General features: G+C 27.6%; 1 protein-coding gene across 2 annotated transcripts; it reads right to left on the minus strand.

Moving 5' to 3' along the window:
• Positions 1-9213: 9213 nt before the first annotated feature.
• Positions 9214-19465, minus strand: LOC145837278 (eukaryotic translation initiation factor 3 subunit A-like). Of its 2 annotated transcripts, none has more exons than XM_082945079.1 (23): positions 19379-19465; positions 18914-19104; positions 18439-18578; positions 17506-17669; positions 16804-17003; positions 16332-16540; positions 15650-15821; positions 15270-15470; positions 14942-15064; positions 14578-14772; positions 13593-13730; positions 13166-13375; positions 12936-13046; positions 12740-12853; positions 12118-12240; positions 11635-11788; positions 11368-11530; positions 10962-11045; positions 10799-10837; positions 10675-10713; positions 10059-10271; positions 9616-9771; positions 9214-9380 (listed from the first exon to the last, which is right to left on the minus strand). In XM_082945079.1, the coding sequence occupies exons 1-23, from the start codon at positions 19425-19427 to the stop codon at positions 9320-9322; spliced, it is 3249 nt and encodes a 1082-aa protein (XP_082801205.1). In that variant the 5' UTR covers positions 19428-19465; the 3' UTR covers positions 9214-9319. The 2 variants fall into 2 exon arrangements, with proteins under 2 accessions (XP_082801205.1, XP_082801204.1); XM_082945078.1 differs by having other exon boundaries at positions 10799-10840.
• Between the last annotated feature and the right edge of the window lie 5946 nt (positions 19466-25411).

The following is a 25411-nucleotide window of genomic DNA, read 5'->3' on the forward strand; positions in this document are numbered from 1 at the left end:
GATACTCCTGGGAAAGAGATAACCAGTAAAAGCATCAGCTAAGGCTGAAAAATAGAGGAACTTCTTAAAATGAAGGATTTTTTGTTTTCGTGTTGATAACTTATTGATTTAAAAATTTTATTGAGTATTAAAAAATCTATTTTCAAAACTTTAAGTTTATTGTTTAGTAGAAAAAGTATAAAAATCCCGCCAAAGGTATTCAGTTATAAGATCTGAGGAGTGAAAATGTAACAAAATGTCATTTTTTATTGTTGATTTCTACCACACTAATTTGGCGCTAAAGAGTATTTATGTTTTCTTATGATTGTTCTGTGTTTTGTGGGTTTTGTAAGTAAAATTGATTCTTTGAACAAGCCAGGGATTATAATTAGAAACAGTTAATTTTTTTTATTGTTTAAAAGTCTACACTTTTCAACTTACACTTTACAATGTTGATCCTATTTTATAAATAAAACTGTTGTGTTTTTAGTGTTTTAAAAAATTACTTAAAGGATAGTTTTTTTTACATGAGGTTATTAGCAGATTTTAAACTAGCCAGGATTGTAAAAAAAATCAATAACTTTTTTGTACTATCATTATTACTATTTGTTAGTTTAAATTCTATGAGTTTGTAGTTAAAAGTATAAGTATTAATACTTTTATTTATTAATACAACAATGATTTAGCTTAGATTTTGCTTTAAAAAAGACTTAGTGATTTTAAAAACTATATTTTTTTATTACTTATCAAAACATTTTCTCGTTTGTTAAAAAGTACAAAAGTATTCAATAACTATTGTTTCAGTTAAAAGAAAATCATTAAAAAAACAGGTTATATTTTTTTGAAAAAGTAGATTAAGTTAAAAAATATTATTAACTTTTTCAAATGTTTCAAACTAAACCATTAAACAGCAAAAATTTCATGTATTTATCAAAATGTCTACAACAACTTGGTACAAAATGGATCATAAAAAAAGAGGAACATTCGTAATACTTTGTTATAGCGTTAGTAGTTTACATTTCAATTGGTTATTTCAACTACATATAAGACTGAAACTTTTCAGTAAATAAAGTCTTAATAATTCCTTATATTTTTTTATTTGTGCTGTTTTAAAAGTATATAACAAATTTTATTGTTTTTTAACTTAACTAAAAAACTTTTTTTTAGCTTTTAGTCCCCCAATTAATTTTTTGTATAACTTAAAGTTAGCATAAAACGTTTCAGAGTCAACTTAATGAGTTAGTAACTCAAAAAATAAGTTTAACAATTTTTTATGCATTATGCAGTCTATAAAAAAAATTTGTAAATGTTTTATCAATTTAAAATTAGAAAATTAAAACCTTTTTATTAAAGGAAACAGATGAATCTGAGAAAGACACTTTTATGTTTGATGAAGTTAATCAATTTGAAAATCTTGCACTAAAAATGGGATTTCAACGTGAAGATATTATTTTGTTTGAAAGCTTGACTACAATCGAAACTGTAGAAGCTCTCATATACGGTTGGTAGAACATAGGGTTGCGTAAACAACACAAAACTTTATCTTACATTATCTTTATAAAAATAAAATTACAAAAAACATTCGTTTTTATTTGAACTTAAAAATTTAACGCCATATCAAAGCTCGTTAGGTGTTAAATATGCAGGAAGGGACACTTTGCACGGGTTGAATTTTTTTTTTGATCGGTATTTTTTCTTCTTTTTTTTATATAACTTTTTATTAGTTTTTAACTATCACCGTTACTCCTTACCCTTAGTCAGTACTTTTTTTTAACCTAATTAACGTTTTTTTTTTTACTATCATTGTTATCCGTAACCGTTCGGTAGCTTTTTTTTATTAATTTTGTTGTTGTTTTTTTTTATTTACATGCTAAAGAGTCTTTTTCCTCATGCATACTTGACCTATCGCGATAAATAAAAATTTAATTACAGTATCAGAAGAAATAAATAGAGCTGGTGATGACCAAGACTGCCTGGTCTTGGCAATCGTGTCTCATGGTGACATGGACGGTAAAATGAAGACCAATGACGGAGGGATTTATTTTAACCAACTCTTTCAAATTTTTGGCCCAAACAGCTGTCATGTTTTAAAAGGAAAACCAAAGATTATTTTAAAAACCGTTAGACTATTATTAATTAAAAGTTACGTTAAGGAAAATATTTAATAAACTTCTTGTACTCTTAGTTGAGCTTTGTTGGAGTTATACTATTTTTAAAATGATCTTCAAAGTTTAAAGAATTTAAAAACTTCATACTTTATAACAATATTTGTTTTGGTGTTTTTTGTCTAAAAATAAATTTATATTGTAATTTAAATGCATATGAATTTTTATTTGTAGCTTCTTAAATCTTATTTTATTAACTAAAGTTAATTTTTTGATGTATAAGGTAGACCAAAATAGCATTAAAAATATTCTTACTTTAATTTTTAAGTATTAATGGTAAGTCAATAAACTCAGCTATTTTGTACTTTTATTATAACTGTGATCATCAACTAAATATTGTAAAACTTTAGACTTGTATGGGAAAAAAAGAAGACCGTCGAAATAAAATAAGCACTAAAAACATTAAAAAAAGAAACAAAGCCTTGAAAAGTAGTACAAATAATAATAAAAGGTTGAATAAAACTTTTAATAACACAACTTTTGAAGATTTAAATACAGAAGAATATACATCTGAAAAAATATCGAGTGATTTGTTTAAGATTAAAAAACCAGTATTAGAAGACTATCTTATTTTCAATCCAACTGTTGAAGGTAAACTTTTTTTAATTAACTATGATCTAAATGAGGAACTTATAATAACTTTTTAGCATTTTTCATACTTTCACAAATTGAGTTAAGCACAAACTATAATCTACAATAAAATAAACTAAATAGGTTTTAGTTGTGGAGGTATAAATCAGGATGGATGTACGTACGCCACCTATGTTCTAAGCAAGTTATTTGGCATCCATGGGTTTAAAATGGACTTCCTTGAAGTTTACTTTTACATATTTTATTTTTAGTCTTGCTAATTATACATAGCAATCTATTTTGTTTTTAAACTTTCAACACAAAAGTAAAAAGTTTGAGGTTTAGTTGTCACTTTTATCTTAACTAAAGTATTTTTTGCATTTTTTGTTCAAAAACTAAATTTGATCTTACCTCTAGATCTTTTTCAAACTCATCACTTATTAAACTGTATTTTAAATTTGTATATATGATTATTCTTTAAATACTTAAAAAAATTAGTAGTATTTTATCAACTACTGACTATTTTTTCGTTTAAAATGTTAATGTTCACAAACAGGTATTGACCAACACAAACTATATAGTAGCAAATAACACTTACCTTCATTGTAAAAAAAAGAAGAATATGTCCTGTTTTCAAAGTAATCTAACTAAACAGCTTATTTTTACCAAAAGAAACAAGTAAGTTAGAAATTTAAACATTTTAGCTAATAACATGATATGATAAAATTGTATTATTTTAATTAAACTAGTTAATGATAAGCACATTTTTTACAGAAGGGAAGAAACAAACTTTGAAAACATAAGTACAAACGTAAATAAAAAGTTTCTCAATAAACTATTCCTTCGTATTGAAAACCTACAGGATCCAAAACGTGAAACAAAAATAAGCTTTTCGGAAAAACTAAAAAACTTGGAAAAAAAGTTTTTTGTTTCCATAAAAAATAAGTCGCTATATGTTTGTTTGAAAGCTGGTTATCAAAGTCCAGAAGAACGAAATTTTCCACTAAGAAAACGAATAAAAACAAATTTTGATGAGATAGAAAATAAAATTACTTTTCATTTCATTGGTCATCTTGATTGAAGATTGACTTTTGTAGAACTTTATAATTACTTTGAAACTATGATTTTTTTTTCTATCAAAACTGTTTTTATAACATTTTCTATAGTAAGAAAATACCTTTTGTTTTTTTTAAACGGTAAAAATTAGTAAAAAATTTCTCTTGTGTATTTTTTTTCTAAGTATAAACAACGTAAAATAAAACTTAGAGAAAATCTGATTATTTGGAATTTCCATTTTTATTTATCAGTAAGATATTATGGAATTAAAGTAACTGTTTACCAGGGGCGTGTTTTGACTGGTTTTCTGATTCCTGTGAACCCCCTGAAAAATTAAAAAAGAAAAAAAGGTTCTTATAATATCACTAAAAACTTTGTTTTGGTTATTTGAAAAACTCTGAATAATGAATGCTGAATTTATAAAAGATTATAAGTTTCCGTAACAAAAAATGCTCGTTTTTGCCCAGCTGAAATAGATTTCAAATAATTTTCAATTTTGACGCGATAATATGCTAAAGTTTTAAAGTAGCTTTTTTTTTTCTGGGAAACTTTTTACTAAGATGCTCTTAGTTCCCATTATAAAATGCTACTTAGTGTAAATTACTATTGATTAAGTATTGTTTTTTAACTAGTAACTAGCTTTTAAACCTTGAAAAGTTCAATTCAGAGAGTTTTCAAAACCATCTTTAGACCACCAAATCTCCTGGCAATTTACTCTTTTATCATTTAATGGTATTTTAATATTTTTATTTAAGTTATTTTACTTTTGTATATCAGTTGGCCACAAAGTTGACTCTTGATTTTTTGAAATTTTCAGCTCAGAGAGATTTCAAAACTATCATGAGAATCCCTGCACCATCAGGTAAACATTTAATTATAACTTAAAGATATTTTAATTGTATAGGTCTAAACATATTTTTAGTGAAATTTAAAATTTTATAGATTAAATTACTTAAAAAAAATATTTTTATTATAAATAGATATATAAATGTAAAGAGTTTAAAATTTAAAAGAAAAAATTGTAAGATCTCCACCTATACTAACATTTAATTCAAATTTGAATTTCTTTTTAGAAAAGTTTATTCTAGTTTTAATTATTTCATAACATTGTTACCTGATAAAAGGGTTAATTTTTTATAAAGTAAAATAGCTATGTCTGTAACAGTTTAAGAAATAAAAAATATTTGTTTTTTAAGCCTTTCATTGGAAGAAAAAATTCAAATATTTTGATATACAATTTGTAAGTTCATAACTTTTTTCTGGTTCTTTTAGTTTAAATTTATCCAAATTTGATACAGTACAATAATAATAATATGATATATTTCTATTACAACTATATATGTTTTTTTAAGCAGAAAAAAGCATTTTAAACACAGAGTTTTTCGGCTAAATATTGCATAGTACGCGCAATGCGGCTTTTTACACTTAAGCGGCAAATTAAGAACAAAAAAATGTTGAACCTCCTTTAAAAAATGTCTAGACACGCCCCTACTGTTTACTAATCAAAATATTTCTTAATGATTAAAAGTTATCATATGTAAGTGAAAAATACTTTACAATTAGATAAATTTAGAAAGCTATAGTTGTATAGTTTTTAAATTCATACTCAGTATTTGTTAATATTTAATAGCTCTCTTAAGTCAACTTAGTTTTAAGATTTTTATTGTTTAGTATAAAATATTTTTAAATCTATTTTTTATCTGTTATCAAGCACTTTCAACTCAAGATGAACATTTATGGTTATTCGGTAGATTGTTATAACTGCAATCATTACCATAAATAGAATAAAAAAGTTCAACAAAGACTTTTCTTAAGCTGTATTAGGTGATGAAAGCGAATTAAATATTCAAAACTGTTTTTGGTAAATTAGTAGTACACTAAATGGCTAAAATGTCTAGCATTACATAAGCGATAAAAACTTTACTAACTTGTTTCTTATGTTACACATACAAAATAATCATAGTTTTGTTTGGTTTTACAAATTCATTATGAACTTTTGAAGGTTTTTTAAATGAATAAAATAAACAAATCAAGTACTTTTTGTAGAGATTTAGTAACTAAATGAATTGCTTTGAAGTAAACATCACTATATGAGGATATTAAATGTTTTATTTAAATTATAGTAAAAAATTTATGCAAAAGTAGTTAGTGGCTAGCCGATTGTTTTTCTAACTTGAATTTAATAAAAATGTGCAAATTAAATATTCTACTTACAACCAGGTTTCAGTGACAAAAAATTGCGACCTTTTCAAGTAAAATGAAATAGTGAACTGCACATAACAATGTCAATTGAAAGGGCTTAACCTTTATTGGGATTTTTATTTAAGAAAAATAACAATGTAACTAGAATTTAAGAAAAAATCTTCTGATTTTTTACTAGTTTCTTTTTAAGTACAAGTTTATAGTATAAAATTAAGCTTATAATAACTTTTATATATATATATATATTAATAGTTTATTGAGCATAAACACAAATAGGAGTACTTATTTACCACGTTCATCAGTATCTTGTTCGTGGATTAAATTGCTGTAATATCACTCACTAACAAAAACTGAGTTTTTAACACAGCAATAAAACACAACTATAATAACTAATAAAATAAAGCAAACAATAAATCAGTGGTACAAAAATGTAACATAACTTTACTAATTTACTAAATAGACTATAAAAAAAATCACTTTAGGTTAAACAATATGAACGAATAAATAACTTTTTTTTGCATAATTCTGGTTTTAGGCTCAAGATTGAAATTGCTTCTAATGATTTTAGATTAAAATCATTATAAGCTATTGTTATTATTTTGAAGTTATCCACATTATAATAAACAATCTCGAGTTATTGTTAAGGTACTCACTAGTCGCTTAACTAATATTTAATTTTTGTAGTTCTTTACATTCTTTTTCTAATAAGATACCGTAATCTTGTTCTTTGGCAGATGTTGATTAATTCTGTTTATTAGATTGTTGCTCGTTCTACCCACGTATGTTTGCTTACAAAAACATACAAATTTATAAATTACATTGTTAGCGTCCAGGATGGGTATTTTATCTTTATTATTTATCTGGAACAATTTATTGGTTTTATGTACTATTCTTGAATTGACAGATCTGTAAAACTGCTCTATCAACTTTTACAAACTATTTTGACAACTGAATTTTGGTTGTATGGTGATTTCAGATAAACGAAAAATTTTTAGACCCAAACAGTAACGACTCGTTTTTTATAGCAAATTAGTGTTAATTATGTCTCGTGAATATCCTAGAGCTAAAAAGATGTTTTCCACATTTGCTAATTGTGCTATCAAATATCTGTCCGAAGAGATATAGCTCTATACGCAAGGCAGCTAATTAGAATGTTTTTGTTTTAAATGGCTACATAAGTTATATTTGACATCATAACAACTAAATATATCTTTTAAATTGATGTTAGTATAGAACCTCTGATTCTCTGAGTGAACTATAATATCTAAAAACACCAAATTGTTTTCTGTAGCTTTTTTAGCTAATTGCAAATTTGCGTGCATATCGTTTATTAGATAGTATAGCGTCATATTCATTGACATTACTTTTATTAATGTATTTAAAGAAAAATTCTACTTCAATTAAGACTCACAAAATAGAAAGTGGTTATTTAAGTACATATGATTAGTGTTGAAAGATAACTTATTTAAATAAATTTCAAGCCAGCTTAGTTCAAAGAAAAAAAATTATCCTTAAGGTTGTTTAACTATTCCATATTTATAACTTAATGTAGATTATAATATTCTCAAAACTTAAATAATACAACATCATCAACTAAAATAGTGATACCTAAAATGTATATTAATTTCACTTAATTTGTAAATCTAAACACTTGATTTTCTTGCAATAGTAAAAAGTTTTAAGAACTTAATTTTTTTACCCTAGATGTCATTTAATAACCTTAGGTTTTAAGTAAACACAAAATCACTTATTAAACTAAGTTAACACCTTTACCTCAAATATACTAAACCTTTTATTTGGCTATGAAAGTTTACAGTCAAATGCTTCAATAACATACATTAATATCTAATAAACTTCACCACACGACCAACTATAACGGCATCAGAGACAACCTACGACCGGTTTCGTCCTTATAGGGAACCACCAGCAAGGAATAGTCGCGAGAAACCGCTGATGGTATATGACTAAGCGGGGTTAAGTACAAATGCGCTGAAGCGACCGTTTGTTAGCCGAAATAAATACTGGTTAAAAATTCAAAACAACAAATGTATTGATATTTTAACGTTCTTGTTATATTGCTTTTTAGCGTACTGTACTCAAAACCTTTTTATAAGTACATTGTTTTTATGTCTGACTGGTACGTTTCTAGTTTAAGGTATACAAATATGAAAACTATTTTTTGATTGGTATGTTTTTTTAACTGCATAAAAAAAGAGATGATTATATATTATATACTACACCCACACATATTGAACTGGCTTTTATTAATTATATACAAAAATTATGTTTAAATTTTAAAGCTTTTCTCTAACTAAATTAGATTACTTTTTATCTATATAAATCACTTTTTTTTTGTAACAGGTGGCTTATCGGTCTAAAATTGAAAAAAATAACTTAGATACACCATTTAATTTGAAACATGAATTAAAATTTTTAGGAATTCTCAGATGCAAAATAAAATATTTAAACCAGTCAACAAGTACTTTATAAATACTAAAGATATATACGTATACATTATTTTGAATTTTTTACTTATTAACGTATTTAAGTAGCACTAAAGATACATTATATTAAAATATACTTTTTAAACACAAATTTAATTTTCTAAGAATAACACTTATTAAAACTTTTACTTTAAAAAAATTTGAACAAGTTCAAGAAGAAACTTCTATAGCCAAACATAAAAGAACTAGATTATACTCTAATCTTCTATAATGGCAAATAAATATTAAGGTTCTAAGGTTTACAACATTAAATTTGATAAGTAAAATTAATTAGTCTAAATTAGCTAAATATACACCGACAAATTCAATACAGTCATTGTTTTAAGACTATGAAGAATTATAATTCCTCTTCAATTTTAAGCATTTTTTAAATGGTTAATTAAGAATTTTTGAATATATTAAACTAATCAGGATTGAGATTAATTTATTAAATATTAGCTATAAAATGCTTGTTAGTATTTTTCGAGAGTATATAAAAATACTTTTTTTTATAGTACTTAAAAATCTTTGTTAAGAAGAATTTATAACTTAATTAACTAATTACAATGTATGATGATTTATCTTAATAACTAATTTATAAACTTCTTATCTAAATACTATTAAAAAACAACAAAACAATTTTTTAAATAAAACTCAATTTTTCTTTTTAATCACCATTTAAAATGAAAACAATTTATATACAAACTCCAGTCTACTCAATTAGTATTTTTCATAACTTGAGTTTTTTCTGGTTTATAGCACCAAATAATATTTTATTTAACGAGTCGCAATACAAAAAAACACAAGTTGATAACTAAATAGTTTATTTGATTTTATAAACTATAGAAGGATGAGAAACAAAATTTAACGCCTGTTGACTTGAGTCCAGCCGTCATCCTGTTTTGGACCTTCGCCTCTAGCAGTTCTGTTTATTTTTCATAAATAATAAAGGTGCAAGTGAACATTTTGATGGGCAAAACGATTTTTTATTATAAAAACTTTAAAAAGCAATCATGGATTTGATTTAAAGTTATCATTAACTTTTAGCAATACTTGAAACTTATTGAACTTTAATTTAAACTCAAATATTTACGAAAAAACAACAACCAAACGAACTAAAAAAAAATTTAATATTTCAATCAACTAGTTTGTCGACAAACCTGTTAGCAGCAGTTTTGCTTCTCCAGCTTCCTGGCTGCTGACCGGCTGGTTCGCCCCTCCTCATGTTGTTTGCAGGCGAATCGCTTCTACCTTGGGGATTTTCCCTTCTTTCTCTTCCCGCCGGCGCTCCCCTTCCCCAGTCGCTTCTTTCAGATCTGTGATTGTAAAATTATAAATTAAAATGTTAATTTATTTAAAGTATAAATTTCATCCAGTATTACAAAAAGCATTAGTATAAATTTTGGAACATCTGCTGAAACACGCACTGTCATTATTATTTAAAAGGTAATATAAAAACTGAATTGAAATTGTCACAAAGCAGCTTTTCTCCAAACATTACTAAAGATTTGTACCCAATGAAATACCAAACAATATTAAAAATCGCTAATATTACAAACTACTGCCAAAAACAACTTTGTTGGCAAACAAAAACTGTGCAAACCTAGCTGGATTGTCGTTGAACCTTCTGCCGCCACGGAACGAATCGTTCCTGCTTCCACCTCTGCTGTCATCCTGGAACCTGCCGCTTCTGCCCTCGTCTTGGAACCTGCCACCTCTTGGAGGATCGTTCCTCCTCGGGTTGTCCGAGTTCAAGTTGGCGAACCTTCCCGCGCCTTGAGCCGGCGGCCTGCTGTCTTCCATGGCCCTCCTCGGTCTGTTGCATTGAAAAATGTTGAAACAAACGTTAAAATAAAAACCAATCAAACAATGCCTAGAACTTTTTTGAAAATAAAATACTGGAGGGGATAATTGAGCTTTTAAAGACCATTTCAAAGTGACACACATTAGAAATTCACAACTTATTTCGTGTTGACGCCGTTTTTAATATATAATTGTTTATATATATCTTATTACTTAATCTGTCTTATATGTTTAGTTGTTTAACACTAATTTTTAGTTATTTCGCACAGTTTTGTTTTTAATATAACTGAGGAAAAGTCGAAACGGCGTCAACGTGAAATAAACTATGAATTTGTAATGTTGTCTTTGAAATGCTTTTTGAAAAGCTGAGAAAAAAACTTATTACTATGTAACATTAGTATCAAATGATAACTCACCTCCACTTATCGGCTGAAGGTTCTTGCTGACCGCCTCTTCTGTGAGTAAAAATTCAAAAAAAAATAATATAATCAAAACAAGAAAATCTAAACAACGAAAAATAATAATTTCCAAACTACATACCTCCAAGAATCACCAGCAGGTTCTGCTTGTTGAGCGCGTCTGCTGCAAATAAAAAAGTGGTCAATTAATTGATAGGAACGAAAATTAACAGTTTAGTCAATATAAAATAGATTAAAAATTTCGAAATCGCGAATAAAACAACACAACAGTTCAAAATACAAACCTCTTCCAAGTATCGTTAGAAGTGTCGTTAGCAGGTTGAGTCCTTCTGGAAGGTCTCCATGCAGTTGTTGACGGCTCAGCAGGTCTAAATCGAATATTAGTTGAAACAAAATATTCAACTACATTTTCGCAAAGACAGCAAATGTAAGATTTAAAAAATTAAAACATTTGGTGTTAAGCTTTGATATTTTTTAAATTACATTAAGAATATAAGTCATTGGTGAACTTAATCATCTTAACTCAGTTTTCTTCAGGTTTTAAGGTGGTAACAACAATAATATCAACAATTGATAGCAATTTTCAGGTCCTTACACGTTTTGAAAATGTTTTTACTGTTATATAAACATCAAACTTGTTATCATACAACTTGTATACAATTTGGCAATCTAACAACTGATTCCACCAACTTTTGTCCGAACGCGCTCTGCCTGCTCCTCTGCTTCTCTTCGATTTCCAGCTCCCGCTGCCTCTGCTTCATCGCCTGCTCGTCCCTCTTCCTTCTTTCCTCCTGAATCTGCTGCTGCCTCGCCTGCTCCTCTTCCTTCCTGCGCCTCTCTTCCTCCTCGCGTTCTGTGTCAACACTAGTCATAAAACAATGAAAAGAACAAATTAAAATTCCCAGGTGAAATTTTCAATTTTTTTTAGTATTTTATTTACCCAGTAGTTTAACTTACCCAGTTCTGCCTGTCTTCGTTTCTCCGCCTCCGCTGCTTCCTGCTTCTCATGCATTCTCTTGGTGAACCTCTGCAGCTTCCTCTCGTACTTCCTCTGCTCCAGCCGCTCCGTCTTCAACCTCCTCAGTTCCGCCTCCCAAACGCTCATGCTCTCCTGATGTCATTTAACTTTAATTAACTTTTTTACTCATGTACTTACACTGGATTTCGAATACTTTGAGTGAGGGTAATTAAATTTGGTGTTAAAACTTTACGGACCGGTTCCGAAATGCATTAGTAATCTTTGGAGCATGTAAGTTAAACAGCAGTCTAAATTATGTTCGTTGTATTTGAATTGTATTGTATTTATATTTTTAATTCATTACGGTTTCTATAATGAAATCGACTAACGTACGTCGAAACCGGTCAGTAACGTTTAATCGTATACAAAAATCAGTCAACATTTAATTGAACTCGTAAAACTTAATTGAAAATATATTTTACCTGATGTTGTTGTTGAACGGCTTCTCTCAGAGGCCTCATGTGATCGTCCACGTCCTGCCTCATCTTCAGAAGCCTCTCCCTCGTGGCGAGAGATTTCGCGTGCTCAGCCCGGCTCTTCTCGACCTGTATCGAGCATCAGGTGTTTAAAATTAACTGAAGTTTATTTAAGTTAAAAACGAACCAATTTTTGATGTATTTACTTGATTTTTGTAAGATTCTTTATCATAAATTTTGAAGCTATGAGAAGCTTTGTAATAAATGAAAGTTTAAAAAGTTATTGAAGTTGGAAAAATTATTAACTTCATAACAAACTGCTTTTTAGATCTGATTTTTATAGTTGTTAACTTTTTTAAATATAACTTGAAATTTTTTTTATGAACAATTAAGTCTTTATTCTTTAAAGAAGTCTAAAATAACAGACATGAAAAAGAAATAATAAACTGAAAGATTTTGAGAAAATCGCTGTTAAGATACTTGAATACGGTAATTTGCATTAAACAAATTAAAAAGTCCTGAAGTTTAATAACTTAATCTTAAGATCATCATCCTAAAAAAGTCGCGATTCTAAATACACCTTTTTTACTTATCTTACTTAAAAAATTACAATGTCTACATAACTCACGCGGTCAGCTTCAGATTTTTCCCACTGAATTTTATCGTTGACTTTCTTTTCAGCCATGTACTTTTCGATGAGAGGAATTTCTTCCTGTCTCTTGGCACGCTCAAAGTGATCGATCTAAACAATTAACAAAGTTTACGTAAATTATAAAAACTTTTTAAGCAACACGCCTTTCAAAAATTCAAAACTTTTACTCTACCTTCCTTTCTTGCGCCTTTCGTCGGTTGTTTATTTCTTTCTTTTCTTTTTCTTTCAGAACAATTTGCTTGTTGACCATATCTTCGGTGTTGAAGTCCTTCTTCATGAGATCCTGAATGAAAATAAATAATTCAAGTTTTCCATTTCGCTCACCAAAATTTTATCAGTTATTTTTTCATCGCTCAAACACCATACTTATTTAAACATCATCTTGTCAACATTAGTACAAACCTCAGCTTGCACTTCGGCGAACAGCTTCTTGCCGATGTCGGTTTTCTTCCACATCTCCAGCTTGTCGTTGGCGTTCCTCCGCTGCTCCGCCTTCTCCTGCTCCAACCGCATCTTCTCCTCCCTCTCCTTCTGCTCCTTGCTGATCCTCGCCTGCTCCGCCTGCCTCGCCGCCTTCTCCTGCTGCTGGTGCGCCAGCCTCTCTTTTTCCTCCTGAAAAAACAAGTTTCTCAATTTTTTGGTGTAACAATAAAAATTTTATTATCAAACAGCAACGTTACATGTTCCTTTTTGAGGATTTTAGTTTTAAGTTTCAAAAGATGCTTTGTTAGATTTTTGACTTTTTCTAAAAACAGATTTAAAAACACTTTTTATTTTATAAATATTATTTTTATTTTATCAAATAACAATACACAAAATTTGTAACCACCTTGGCGTTCTTTTCAGACTCCATTCTTTCCTTCCTGTCCTCGATTATCTGCTTCCTCCTCAACATCAAGCTGTGAGTTTTCGCTTTCGTTTTGTTGTACAAGCTCAACAACTCGCTCATTTTCTCCTCACTCCTCCTCTGCAAACATGATTTCTTGTTTATGACGATTCAATACCTCATAGCAGGACAAACATATTTTCAGTCATAAATGTTTAAACTATCCATTAGTAGTTAAATTTAAAAAATTTCAAAACCCCAGCTTTTAATGTTGACACATGAGAACTTATTAAAATATAAAAAATCAATATTTATATTTTAAATTTTTGGCTCCCCGTCTAGAACTTTAAAATAACGTATCACAAATCAGTTTGAATCTTAATATAAAATTTTGTCTTTTAGAAAAATTATTCAATTTTTTAAGGCCGCTTTTTGTTTAGCTGTACTAATTTTAAAAAATTATATTCAACACAACTAAAGATAAATCAACAAACAACTCTTAAAACATTCTTTTAAATTTATTTTTTGGAAGTTTGTTTTGTATTTTTAAAGAATTATTATGATTTTTTTTACTTAAAGTTATCACTTGAGCTCCATGTTTCAAAAAGTAAGTAAAACTAATAAATTTTATTTCTATATTGTCTTTGGTAAAAGTTAGTAAAACAAATTACTGATAGTAATTTGCTTGACTACAAATATAGATTTTGTGTATGCCCACTTTGAAATAACAAAGCAAATTCAATACACAGTAATTTTTTTTTTAATTAACAGGTTTTTTCAATCACTTATATACTTTCTCAAAACAATTGTTAAAACGAAATTTAAAATCTTAAAACAACCAAGTAGAAAACATTCATTGATTCAAATGACAATGTACATACAAAAATTAGCAGAAGGTTAATAATATCATTTAGTTTAACAATTAGTACAGCTTTCAAACTTTATCTAATTCAGACACGAAAATTCATTTGATGATTAACAAACAAACCTGCATGGCTTCCTTGTCGAGCATGTAGTGGGACTCGAGCATGCTTCTGACCATCATGTTGAAGGAGGCGGACACTCTCTCGCTGGGAAGCGCCTGCAGCCTCTTCGACTCGAAAAACTCGTCTTCCACGTAGAGCGGCGAGGCGTTCAAGTCGGTGCCGAAGTACACGCAGTTTTGCATGTGATCGATGCGAACCTGTTTGTTTCAACTTTCATTAACTAACTCGGAATTAAGTTAAAACTTTAATAAATCTAAGCATTATTCTTTTTTTTTTTTTTTTACCTACTTAAAAACTAAAACCACAGGATTACATAAATTAAAATTGCTTAGTCAGCATAAGTAAACATTCATTCAAAAAACAAACCTGAAGTTGACCGTTTCTGGAGGCATCAACAATAAACTGTTCCAACTCAAACCTGCTGCAGTATGCGGATGGCAAAAATTTTAACAGCCTTTTGAAGCTTATCGACTTGTACAATGACGAAACCTGAAAGTAACTTTAACTAAGCATGATGTCAAAACTATCGATTACTATTAATGTGAAACTACATTTACATAGAATTGTAATAAAGCTAAAAGAAACTTAAACTGAATTATTTTTATATAACACATAGTATATAGCATATATAAAATATGACACACAGCACACTAATAATGTTATTTTCGAAAACAAATTTTTGTTTGAAACGAACTTGCTGCAGCACCCTGGTGATGACGACCTGCCTGAGGTGGGGGATGTAGTTGACGAGCTCCGGCTCGGCGGTCTGCTGGCGCATCCACTCGAACACCGAGGTGACGCGGTCGGCCATCTTGAGCGGGTGGTTCGTGTTCTCCAGCCACTCGTGCAAGTCCTTCAGCTGCTGCGGCACGTAGCTCAGCAAATCGTACTTCATCTGTTGGTGTTTTACTAGATTTAGTGGCATTTCAAAAAAAAGTTTAACTTGCTGTGAATAACACATCTAATGCACTTATTAAAACAGCACCTTTGAAATGCTTATTCAGTATTAAGCCTGTAAACACGTGCATAAAACCAGCAAGATGATTATAATTTCACAAAACAACTTTAACTCACGAAATCTTCGAGCAGCGTTTCCCTCATCGGCGCTTTTTCGAGGCCGAGCAGCTTGGAGAGGTGCAGGACCTTGTTGATGATGGTTTCCTCCATGTCGAGTATCTTGCCCACCCCGTGCTTCTGCTTGGTTATCGGAATGGACAGCATTGCCACCAGCAGTTTCGAAGCTTTCCTAATAAAAAAAAAGGTTAGTTTGCTGCTAAAAGTATTAAAAAATAGAAATTAACAAGTTAGATTTTTTTCTTATACTTATTTCATTTATTTTACTAACTATTAAGTTGTAAATTGATAGTATGATAGTTTATTTCTACAAACATTTCGCACATCAACGAAAAAAAATACTTTTAGCAATAAATTATCATTAACAGTTTTTTAACAAAATGTCAAGTAAAACATAAAACTAGCAAGTTTAAGTTACACAAAAACTATTTATCTATTTTAATATCAATTTTGTTAAGTAAATAAAATATCATAAAACTATTCATTCACTCAGTTAAAACTTTAGTTTAACATAAATACAACTTTTTATACTGTATTTTTTCCACAAATTTCTTAAATTTCTTAAAATCTATTTCAAAATCTTTAGCAAGAATTTTATCTAAAAATTGAAGTCAGATGTAAAAATTAAAAGGATAATATTTCTGCTACTCAATTAACAATTTTCTCATAAAACGTCAAGTACTTGGTGAGGTCGTCCTTGGTGGGGTTCCTCTTCTGCTCCTTGTACAGCATGAACAGCTTGAAGATGGTGCAGGCGTGGAAGAGCATGGACTCGGACTTGATGAACACCTTGGACATCTTCATGTAGAAGTCGTTGAGCAGGCTGGGCTTCGGCTTCGTCCTCGACATGCACATCAGCGCGTGGATGTCCTCGATCGCCTTGAAAGCTTCCTACAAACAAATAACAACAAAGTTATATTAAGTACTGTCAACAAAATTTTAAGATTGTAGACATTTAAACAAATTAACAATATTTAGCCTCAGTGGTTATTGTGTGTGCTTTTAAGGTGGAGTAGTTGTTTCGTTCTTAGCAAAACATTATTTCCAAAGAAGCTCTGAGAAATTTTTAAAACCTTTGAAAACTTATAAAAGCTTCTTTGAAAAAACTTACAAACAAATAAATTATATTAATCTTTTTTTAATCAAAATCTCACCTGCCACAGTTCGATTTTGATGGCGAAATCGAGCTGCTGCACTTTGGTGTCGAGCTGCAAGCTCTGCGTCACCTCGCTGTTCAGCTGCACGGAGAACTGCGTCGACGCTCGGTTCTCGCTCAACTTGATGTGGTTCCTCAGGTTGTCGCAAAGTTTGCGGAACTCCGTGCGGCGGTCGTACTTTAGGCAAAAAGCGAAAGCTGAAAAGTGTGAAAAAATATTTTTTCATGATGACTTTTATAAGATAATTCCTAAATTTATTAGAACAGTAAAAAACTATTTATTACATAAGTTTAGTTATAGCAAAAATCAAACTATAAACTTAGTTTTAAAATTTCACAATAAAATAAAATACTTAGGTACTGCAGTTTATTTAAAACAAAACTGAACGTAAAAGTTTTAAAAGTTGTAGAAATTAAATGCCATAAAACTCTAAATTATTCTACAAATAAATCTTTTTGATAATGGAGTAAACATTATATTTATTTTTTATAATATAAACTTCTAACTCAAGTTTTTAAAACTTTATAAAAAGTGTGCTCAAAAATTTTAAATTGTATTTTGTTTTTTCATTTGTCTTTGAACCACAAAATTAAAAATTTGAAATTTAAGCTAAAATATAAAAGTAAAATACAAAAATAACAAATGAACTTTTTCCAGTTTAAAACATGAGATCTACAGTTAACAGAAATATAAATTAACCTCTGCGCGCAACAGTGTGATACAACTTTTCAACTCTGGTGTTGTTTCTCAGCAGGTCGAGCACTTGCCTGTAGCTCTCCCACAGAAACTTCAACCACGGAGTGAGCACGAGGCGATCGGTGCGATCCTGAGTCTTCTCACCAGTAACCGCCTTCATCAGCATGCTGAAATAAGTTTAATTTGTTTAAAAAGATAATACTTAAAACTTTTTTCCAGAACTTCTACAAGTATTCAAATCCTAATTGTAAAAGAAGCAAATTAAAACTTTAACATAATAAAAAACAATTCCATGTGGTTAAAAATGCTTCTTTTTTTAAATTCTAACAATTAACCAATATACAAATTCAATAACATGTAGAAAAATATGTTTTAATACAAAAATGTTTTTCTTTTCTATACTAAAACATAAGCAGAGGTTAAGCAACAACTTCATAAAAAACCTTAATGTAACTACACTTTAAACAAAAAACATAAACAAAGCTATTTTTCTAGTAAAAATAAACTAGTTATTAAAAAATATTTGTTTCCTAATAGTACAGTTTTTTGCTATAAAAACTTTAAAAATTTATATTATCTATCTTATAAGATTAAAAAGACAACGATTAGCCAAGCATGTATATAAATAAATAGGCAAGTTTAAGTTACACAAAAACTAATTAATTATTTTTTTTTATTAAGTAAACTAAATATCATAAAATTGTGTGTTAACTTTTATAAAAATGTATTATAGTTTTTTTTATATTCAAAACTTTTTTAACATAAAATCAACTTTTTATACTGTATTTATTTTCACTAGCTTCAACAACAAACTTTAAAACTTGTTTTAAAATATTAAGAAAGAGTTGAACTTAATAATTTAAATCAGATTTCGACAGAATAAAAGTATAATATTTTGTTATTCAAACATTTAAAGAAATATTTCATTTGTCTAACTTTTCAGGCTGATCCATTAAATCTAAATCTTCAACCCTCCTTTCAGCGATTTGCTGTGATTGCAATCTTGCCTCTTCAGTTCTGCTTTCCGACCTTTCAAGAAAACGTACAATTACATTTTCCAATGACTTTGGGCTGACCTGAAAAAAAAAACAGTCTTATTAGGAATTTCAATCAAATTGATAAAGATTAAAAGTTAAGTTTTAAAAGTAATACTACACTTGTATACAGCATTTTAAAAACGTTGTAAGTTGTAACTGATGACTTTAAAACTATATTCGATTTTGTAAAAAATTAAACAATACAAACTAGTCTAACTTATTTTAGACAGAGTTTCCAAAAACTCAACTAAACTCAACTTTAGCATCTTGAAAAATATATAACTATATGACAACAATTTTGGTACTTGATTAAATGCTCAGAAAAGCTGATATTTATCAAGTTAATAAAATATTATTCATATATATTAACTTACAGATTGAGATATGTTTTTAAACTGATAGAGCCCTTCTTTAGCCTGCTGGCTTTTCTTCAGATCAATAGTTATATCCAAGTAAACATTAATAATTTCTTCATGGTCTTTTGTGTATGATCGGTGTTTTTTAGATCTTAATAAGTCTATCAAAACTTCGATAGCAGCCAGTTGCTTACCAACAGCAAGAAATCCTAGTAAAAGTTTGTAAAAATTTTAACTTTAATGCTTTAACTTAATATTTTTTTTATATTTTATGTCCTAACTTGTTCAAATTTAGCTAGCAATAAGTAAAATTATAACAAAAGTAAAAAGTTAAAAATATAACATGAATAAAAATCATAGCTTTTGGTACTTAAATATAGTCTGAAACATTAAAACTACTACACCTACTTGCTTAAGTTTAAACAATAAAAGGTATTGAAATACAAAAAAACAATAATATTCATTCAATAAGAAACTACTAACCATGGGCTTTTTTTAAAGCGTTTAATGGGTTTTGAAAGTATTGTGGCATTTAAAATTACCTTTAGTATAAACCTGTAATTAGAATCAACCAATCAAACTCATGTACTAAAAGTAATTTGTCAAAAACTGTATAAGTTTTAATTGTTTTTACTACTAATAATTAGAGTTGATTTATTATAACTATTTATAACATCGATTATAACAATTTAGATGCTTTACTTTATAAAATTTTTAGTCACTATGATAGTAGTTATTGATAAATAATTTATTTTTTACAACAAACAATGGATTTGTAAAAAACACCATGATGTATCAAGGGTATAGGGGGGTTTTAAACACTTTTATCACAATTTAATATTATTTTATAGAGCTTTAACAAAGCTACAAGATGCTTTATACATATTTTTAAAATTAAAAACAATTTTTGAGGTATAGCAAGTCAAAATCGGAGGCAACAATAGGTTCCTTATGGGAGGCAAAAACTAAAACTGCAAAAACAGACATTTTCACTAAAAACCTATCTTCTCTTAAGTTTTTTAAGATAAATTCCTCAAATTTTCAGGAAATGTTCCTTGCAATATTCAAAAAATTCTTTTAGAGTTTATTTTTAATTAAAAAATAAAAACTTAATATAAAAATAAACAATTTTATTTTTGTCATAAAATTTTCATTTTCAATTTTTTAAAATTTTGTTCCCACAGAATTTTCTAAATAATGCATGGAACATTTGCAGAAAGTTTGAGGTAGTTATCTCAAAAACCGTAGGAGATAGATTTTTAGTGATATCTAGTTATTTGCCATTTTAGTTTGCGCCTCCCATAAGGAACTTATTGTAGTCTCCAACTTTGACCGGCTATATCTCAAAATTCATTTTGAATTTAAAAAATCTGTAAAAATTATCTTGTAGCTTACTTAAAACTCTATAATTTAAAATCAAATTTTGGAAAAAATTGCCTTATACTATAAGAAACCAATAAAGTTACAAACTTTGGTTGTTCATATTTTTAATTAATCTCAATTTTAAATATCTGTAAAAAGAAACTTATAGTTTGGATAAAATTCTACAAAATAAAACTAACTTAAAAAAAAACTATCTTTAAACTAATAAAATAAAGATATAGAGAAAAATATTCAAAAGTGTCTTACTCTAACAGGCTTATACAGGGTTCCCACTAAATTTTAAAAAAAAATTAAATGGAAATGGATAAAATATAGCAAATTCATAAGGAAATTATCAAAAAAACAATGAATTTTTTAGGTTACAAATATATAATTAAGGTACAAAAGGTAATATTTTTAAGGTACATAGTAAAACATGTCATCAACTGTTTATAAGCAGTCTTAACAAGAAATTTACAAAAGTTCAGGGATTTTTGAGCTCTAATTTTAGTTAAATGAGCAAACTTTTGATAAATTGAATTTTTCTTCATTTTGAAGTTAAAACCTAGTGGATATAAAATATCTGCTGGGTGGCGCCATAGAGTCACAGTTTTGTACTGAGATTGCAAAAATTGTGATTAAAAATAATAATATTTGTTTTTTTACGTTTTTTTTTTGACCAAGTGGTGTTGCTGTTTTAGCATACAAATTTTACAAAGCAAAAAAGGTAATTTCTAGGGATTTTCACATATTTTCCAACTTTTTCTAGGGATCTATAGGGATTTTTCAGAATATTGCAAATTTATAGAGATTTAAACGGAATAATACGGAGAAGTGTAAACGCTGCTTATAGCTAGAAAGCTTTTTTTTTGAGCTGTCTATTTATGTGAATTGCCAATTACAAAAAATAGGCTAAGAAAAATGCTTATGGTTGGGGCAACAGATACACCTTATAATATATAAGTAATCACCTGAGTTGTAAAAAATATTACTATCAATAATTTCAAACATCATACTTACATGTGTCTTTTGGTAATGGTAACTTCTGTTAAATATTACTTTACAGTAAATTAATACTTTCAATATCTTATATATATATTACTTAATACAAATCTTACTTAAGGGTGGCCACTGATTTTTGAGAAATTTATTTCAGGTTTTTGAAATACATGTTTTTGGTCTATATATAGTTTAAAATTAAGTTCAAGGTAAAACACTGTGTTAAATAGTATAACAACGTTGAAAACATAGTGTAAAGCTACTTTAAATGTGTTTTTCAATAAAATAAAATCTGGATGATGACTAAAAATGTTGATATAAATGATAAAATTTTTGTATCAAATACTAATTTTCTTATTTACCATGTTAAAATTGTTTAAAATTCCTGGTTTTTCTAGTTTTTTTAATGGTTTTTGTTAAAAACTCTAGGCTTATTCTAAAATTTCTCAAATTCCAGGTTTTTATCCTAACTTCTTGAATTCCAGATTTTTCCATGTTTTTTAGCCACCCTGTTAGTTGTTTATTACAATTGTTAAAATTTAAATTGAAATAAAGATTTTGTGGAAAAATATTTATATAAGTACAGGTAAACAATGGATATAGAGTATTAAGTTTTTAAAAAAAGAATCTATACAGTATGATAAACTTTTATTTGTTTGTTAGTGATGTTTTTTAATGAATATTCAGATATTGTATACATTAAAGTTTACAAGGATTAAAGAATATACATATTTCACTTACATTTTTGAGTGGAAACTTCAAGCAAAAAGAAAAAAGAATGTTTTTACACAACATCATAAAACATAAATTAAATATTTTGTGTGTTTTATGCAAAATCTTATAAAACTTCTAATTTTTATATTACTTTGAAACTATTGTAGACATTAAATAAATTTATATATCCATTTTATATATATTACTATTAAGCTTTTAAGTATAACTACATTAAGTTATTCAATTTACAATTGCATCTTCAAGCATTAGAACTGCAAAAACTGACATTTTGCCACTTCTTTAAAAAAAATGATTTAGCCTGACTTAGCCTGATTTCTTCATAGAATATGTTATAAAATTAATATTTTCATAATTTCAAATCATACAACTAATATCTTTAATACTCTCTATTAAATTTTGATATAAACTTAACTACTAAAAACTGTTGCCATTTTCATATAAACTAATAGCTTTCATGGGCATAGGGGGGTTAAAACACTTTTTAAAAATTTGATCTTATTTTATACAGTTTTTACTAAGCTACAAGATGCTTTTAACAGATTAAAAAAATTCAAAATAATTTATGAGATATAGCCAGTCAAAGTCGGAGGCAGCAATAGGATCCTTATAGGAGGCGCAAACTAAAACGACAAAAATTGATTATTTCACTAAAAATCTATCTTCTCCTACGCTTTTTGAAATAACTACCTCAAAATTTCAGAAAGTGTTCTTTGATACATTTAGAAAATTCTGTCCGAAAAAAATTTAAATAAATAAAAAAAAAAAATTTTTTATATAAAAAATAAACAAAAAAATGTTTACGCTCCTCATAACAGGGTTGCCACTTGTTTTTTCAAAACTTTTTCCAGGTTTTCCAAATTTCTTCCAGGTTTTTAAAAGTACACATTTTTGGGTCTATTTTTAGTTTAAAAATAAGTCTAAGGTAAGAAACTGTGTTAAAAGGTATAAAATCATTGAAAAGACAGTTAAAAGCTACTTTAAATATGTTTTTTAATAAAAAAAAAAATTTTGATGATGACAAAAATTTTATTTATGTAATAGATTTTTTATAGTCAAATCAAAATTTTACTACTGAACATGTGAAAATTGTTAAAATTCCAGGTTTTTCAAAGTTTTTTTTCAAAATTTTTCAAATTCCAGGTTTTTCCGGGTTAATTTTGCCTAAATTGTCAAACTCCAGGTTATTCAAGGTTTTTCAGGTTTCCATATAGTGGCAACCCTGTCATTAGGAACCTATTGTTGCCTCCCAAAGTTGACCTGCTATATATCAAAAATCATTTTGAATTTTTATAATCTGTAAAAAGCATCTTGTAGCTTAGTAAAAACTCTATAAAATTAGATCAAATAGTGAAAAAATAGATTATCCCTATACCCTTAATCTATAAACATAGTGGCCACTAGCTGTTTTTAAACTTCTTGCATTTTTTGGAAGAAAAAGTTTGCTTGTTCCTTTAGAGTAAAAAATTAAACTTGAGGTAAAGAAACATTATCATAGTATAAATAATTTTAAAAGATACTGTAAAGCTACTTTGTGTTTTATAATGAATAAAAAAATTGTAATATGTATAAATTTTATTTTACATAACAGTTTTACTCTAAAATATGTATCAAATTATTATCAAATTCTTAGGATTTTTTTATCTTCAGGTAAAATAGCCGTTTTGAGTATATTATGTTCTGTATAGTATAAACAAAGTAAATGACATTATCTAGAAATATTTAACATTTTGGCTTTTGTGGTAGTGCTTTCACATAAATAAAAATAAAAACTTTTTTTATAGTTAATCAGAATAATAAGTGTTTTACTCAGGGTTGCCACTTGTTTTTTCAAAAATTTTTCCATGTTTTCCAAATTTCTTCCAGGTTTTTAAAAGTAAACATTTTTGGGTCTATTTTTAGTTTTAAGTTAATTTCTATAAAAGAAACTGTGTTAAATAGTACAAAAACATTTGAAAGATGCTGTAAAGTTACTTTAAATGTGTTTTATAAAAAAAAAATTTTTTGATGATGACAATTTTTTTTTCTATGATAGATTTTTTGTGACAAATTGAAATTTTAGTACTGAAAATGTTAAAATTATTAAAAATTTCAGGTTTTTCCAGGTCACTTTTGCCTAAATTGTCAAATTTTGGGTTTTTCAAGGTTTTTCCAGGTTTCCAGGTAAAGTGGTAGCCCTGTTTACTAAATAAAATTTAAGCCTGAAAATATAGTAGCTTTTTAATTTTAAAACATCAAGTAACAAAACATCAAATTTTGGAAATTCTGACAAGCTGTAAACCAATACAAATAGTTAAAATGAGTTGGTCAAATAAAGCTTGAAATTAATATTTAAATTTGCAAACAATTTAAAGTCATAAAAATATTACAAAACAATTGTTATTTAAAACTTACAAACTAGCACTTGCATTACATTAATTTGTGGAAATCCAAGGCTAAAAATATTTTGAAATAGTTAATATACATTATAATGTCAGCCTAAAATAAAACCAGTTTGAAATACAAGATATTCATAAGGTTGATAGGAAAACATTTATTTCAACTTACATTTATATGAATGTTTATTAATAACTTTTTAGAATAAATACATCTTTAATTTTATTTTCTTAAATTAATGGTTTTAAAAGACTTGTAACATTTTACAACGTTTCTCTAAAAAATAAAAATTGCTCACATTACAAAACAAAATGTTCCACAATAAGTTTTAAATATACTGCTCAAATATGATTTAATTACTTTTACAGTTGTAAAACACAACTCAACTCAATAAAAACTAACTAATAGAGCTAAAATTTAAATATATATATATATATATAATTTTACAGTTTGTTTATTAAAATAATCTCAATTTTATATTCACACTGATAATTTTAGGTATATGATGCAATAAATATGTCATCAAATACATATAACGGTCAGCAGCAATTCTATGAAGAAGAGCCAGACTAAAATAAAAGTTGTACATAGACCAAAGAATGAAAGAAAAAAAGAAAGAAAGAACTTACATATATTTAGTAAGTTATTTAGATTAGTTTTAATTGGAACTTAAATTATATATAATACAAAGATCAATGTAAGTGCTTTTTAAAACTTAAATTTAAAACTTTATCAACTATTTTTAGATAATCAGAAAATAGGCAGAATATGTAAAACATGCATTTTAAAGAATATGATATTAATTTTTACATTATTCAAATGGTTTGTAAAAATGCAAAATTAGCTCAAAGTTAAATCACAAGCCAAAAAGAACATTTTTGTAAATTTTTATTGTAAAAAAGCTACTGCATTTGTTGTTTTCCATCCTAAATTCTTTCACAGGCTAAAAACTTTCACTTGTCTAGCCACTGCTTACCAATTTTTGTAAATATAATCTTAAAGATTTCACTATAATATAAGCTTCACTTTAGCAGAGGGTATTTGACA

Source organism: Thalia democratica, chromosome 5 (genome assembly GCF_965202585.1).
Source record: "Thalia democratica chromosome 5, ktThaDemo2.hap1.1, whole genome shotgun sequence".
Classification (NCBI taxonomy): Eukaryota; Metazoa; Chordata; class Thaliacea; order Salpida; family Salpidae; genus Thalia; species Thalia democratica.

What these genes read in the sequence shown, in the direction of transcription:
- LOC145837278 (XM_082945078.1), bottom strand. Translation starts at nt 19,427, where the DNA reads ATGCCACAATACTTTCAAAACCCATTAAACGCTTTAAAAAAAGCCCAT. An exon ending in TTAATGGATCAGCCTGAAAA is followed by an intron (nt 17,670 to 18,438) that starts GTTAGACAAATG and finishes AACTTATTTCAG; the next exon opens with CATGCTGATGAAGGCGGTTA. An exon ending in TCTAACGATACTTGGAAGAG is followed by an intron (nt 10,841 to 10,961) that starts GTTTGTATTTTG and finishes TTTTATTTGCAG; the next exon opens with CAGACGCGCTCAACAAGCAG.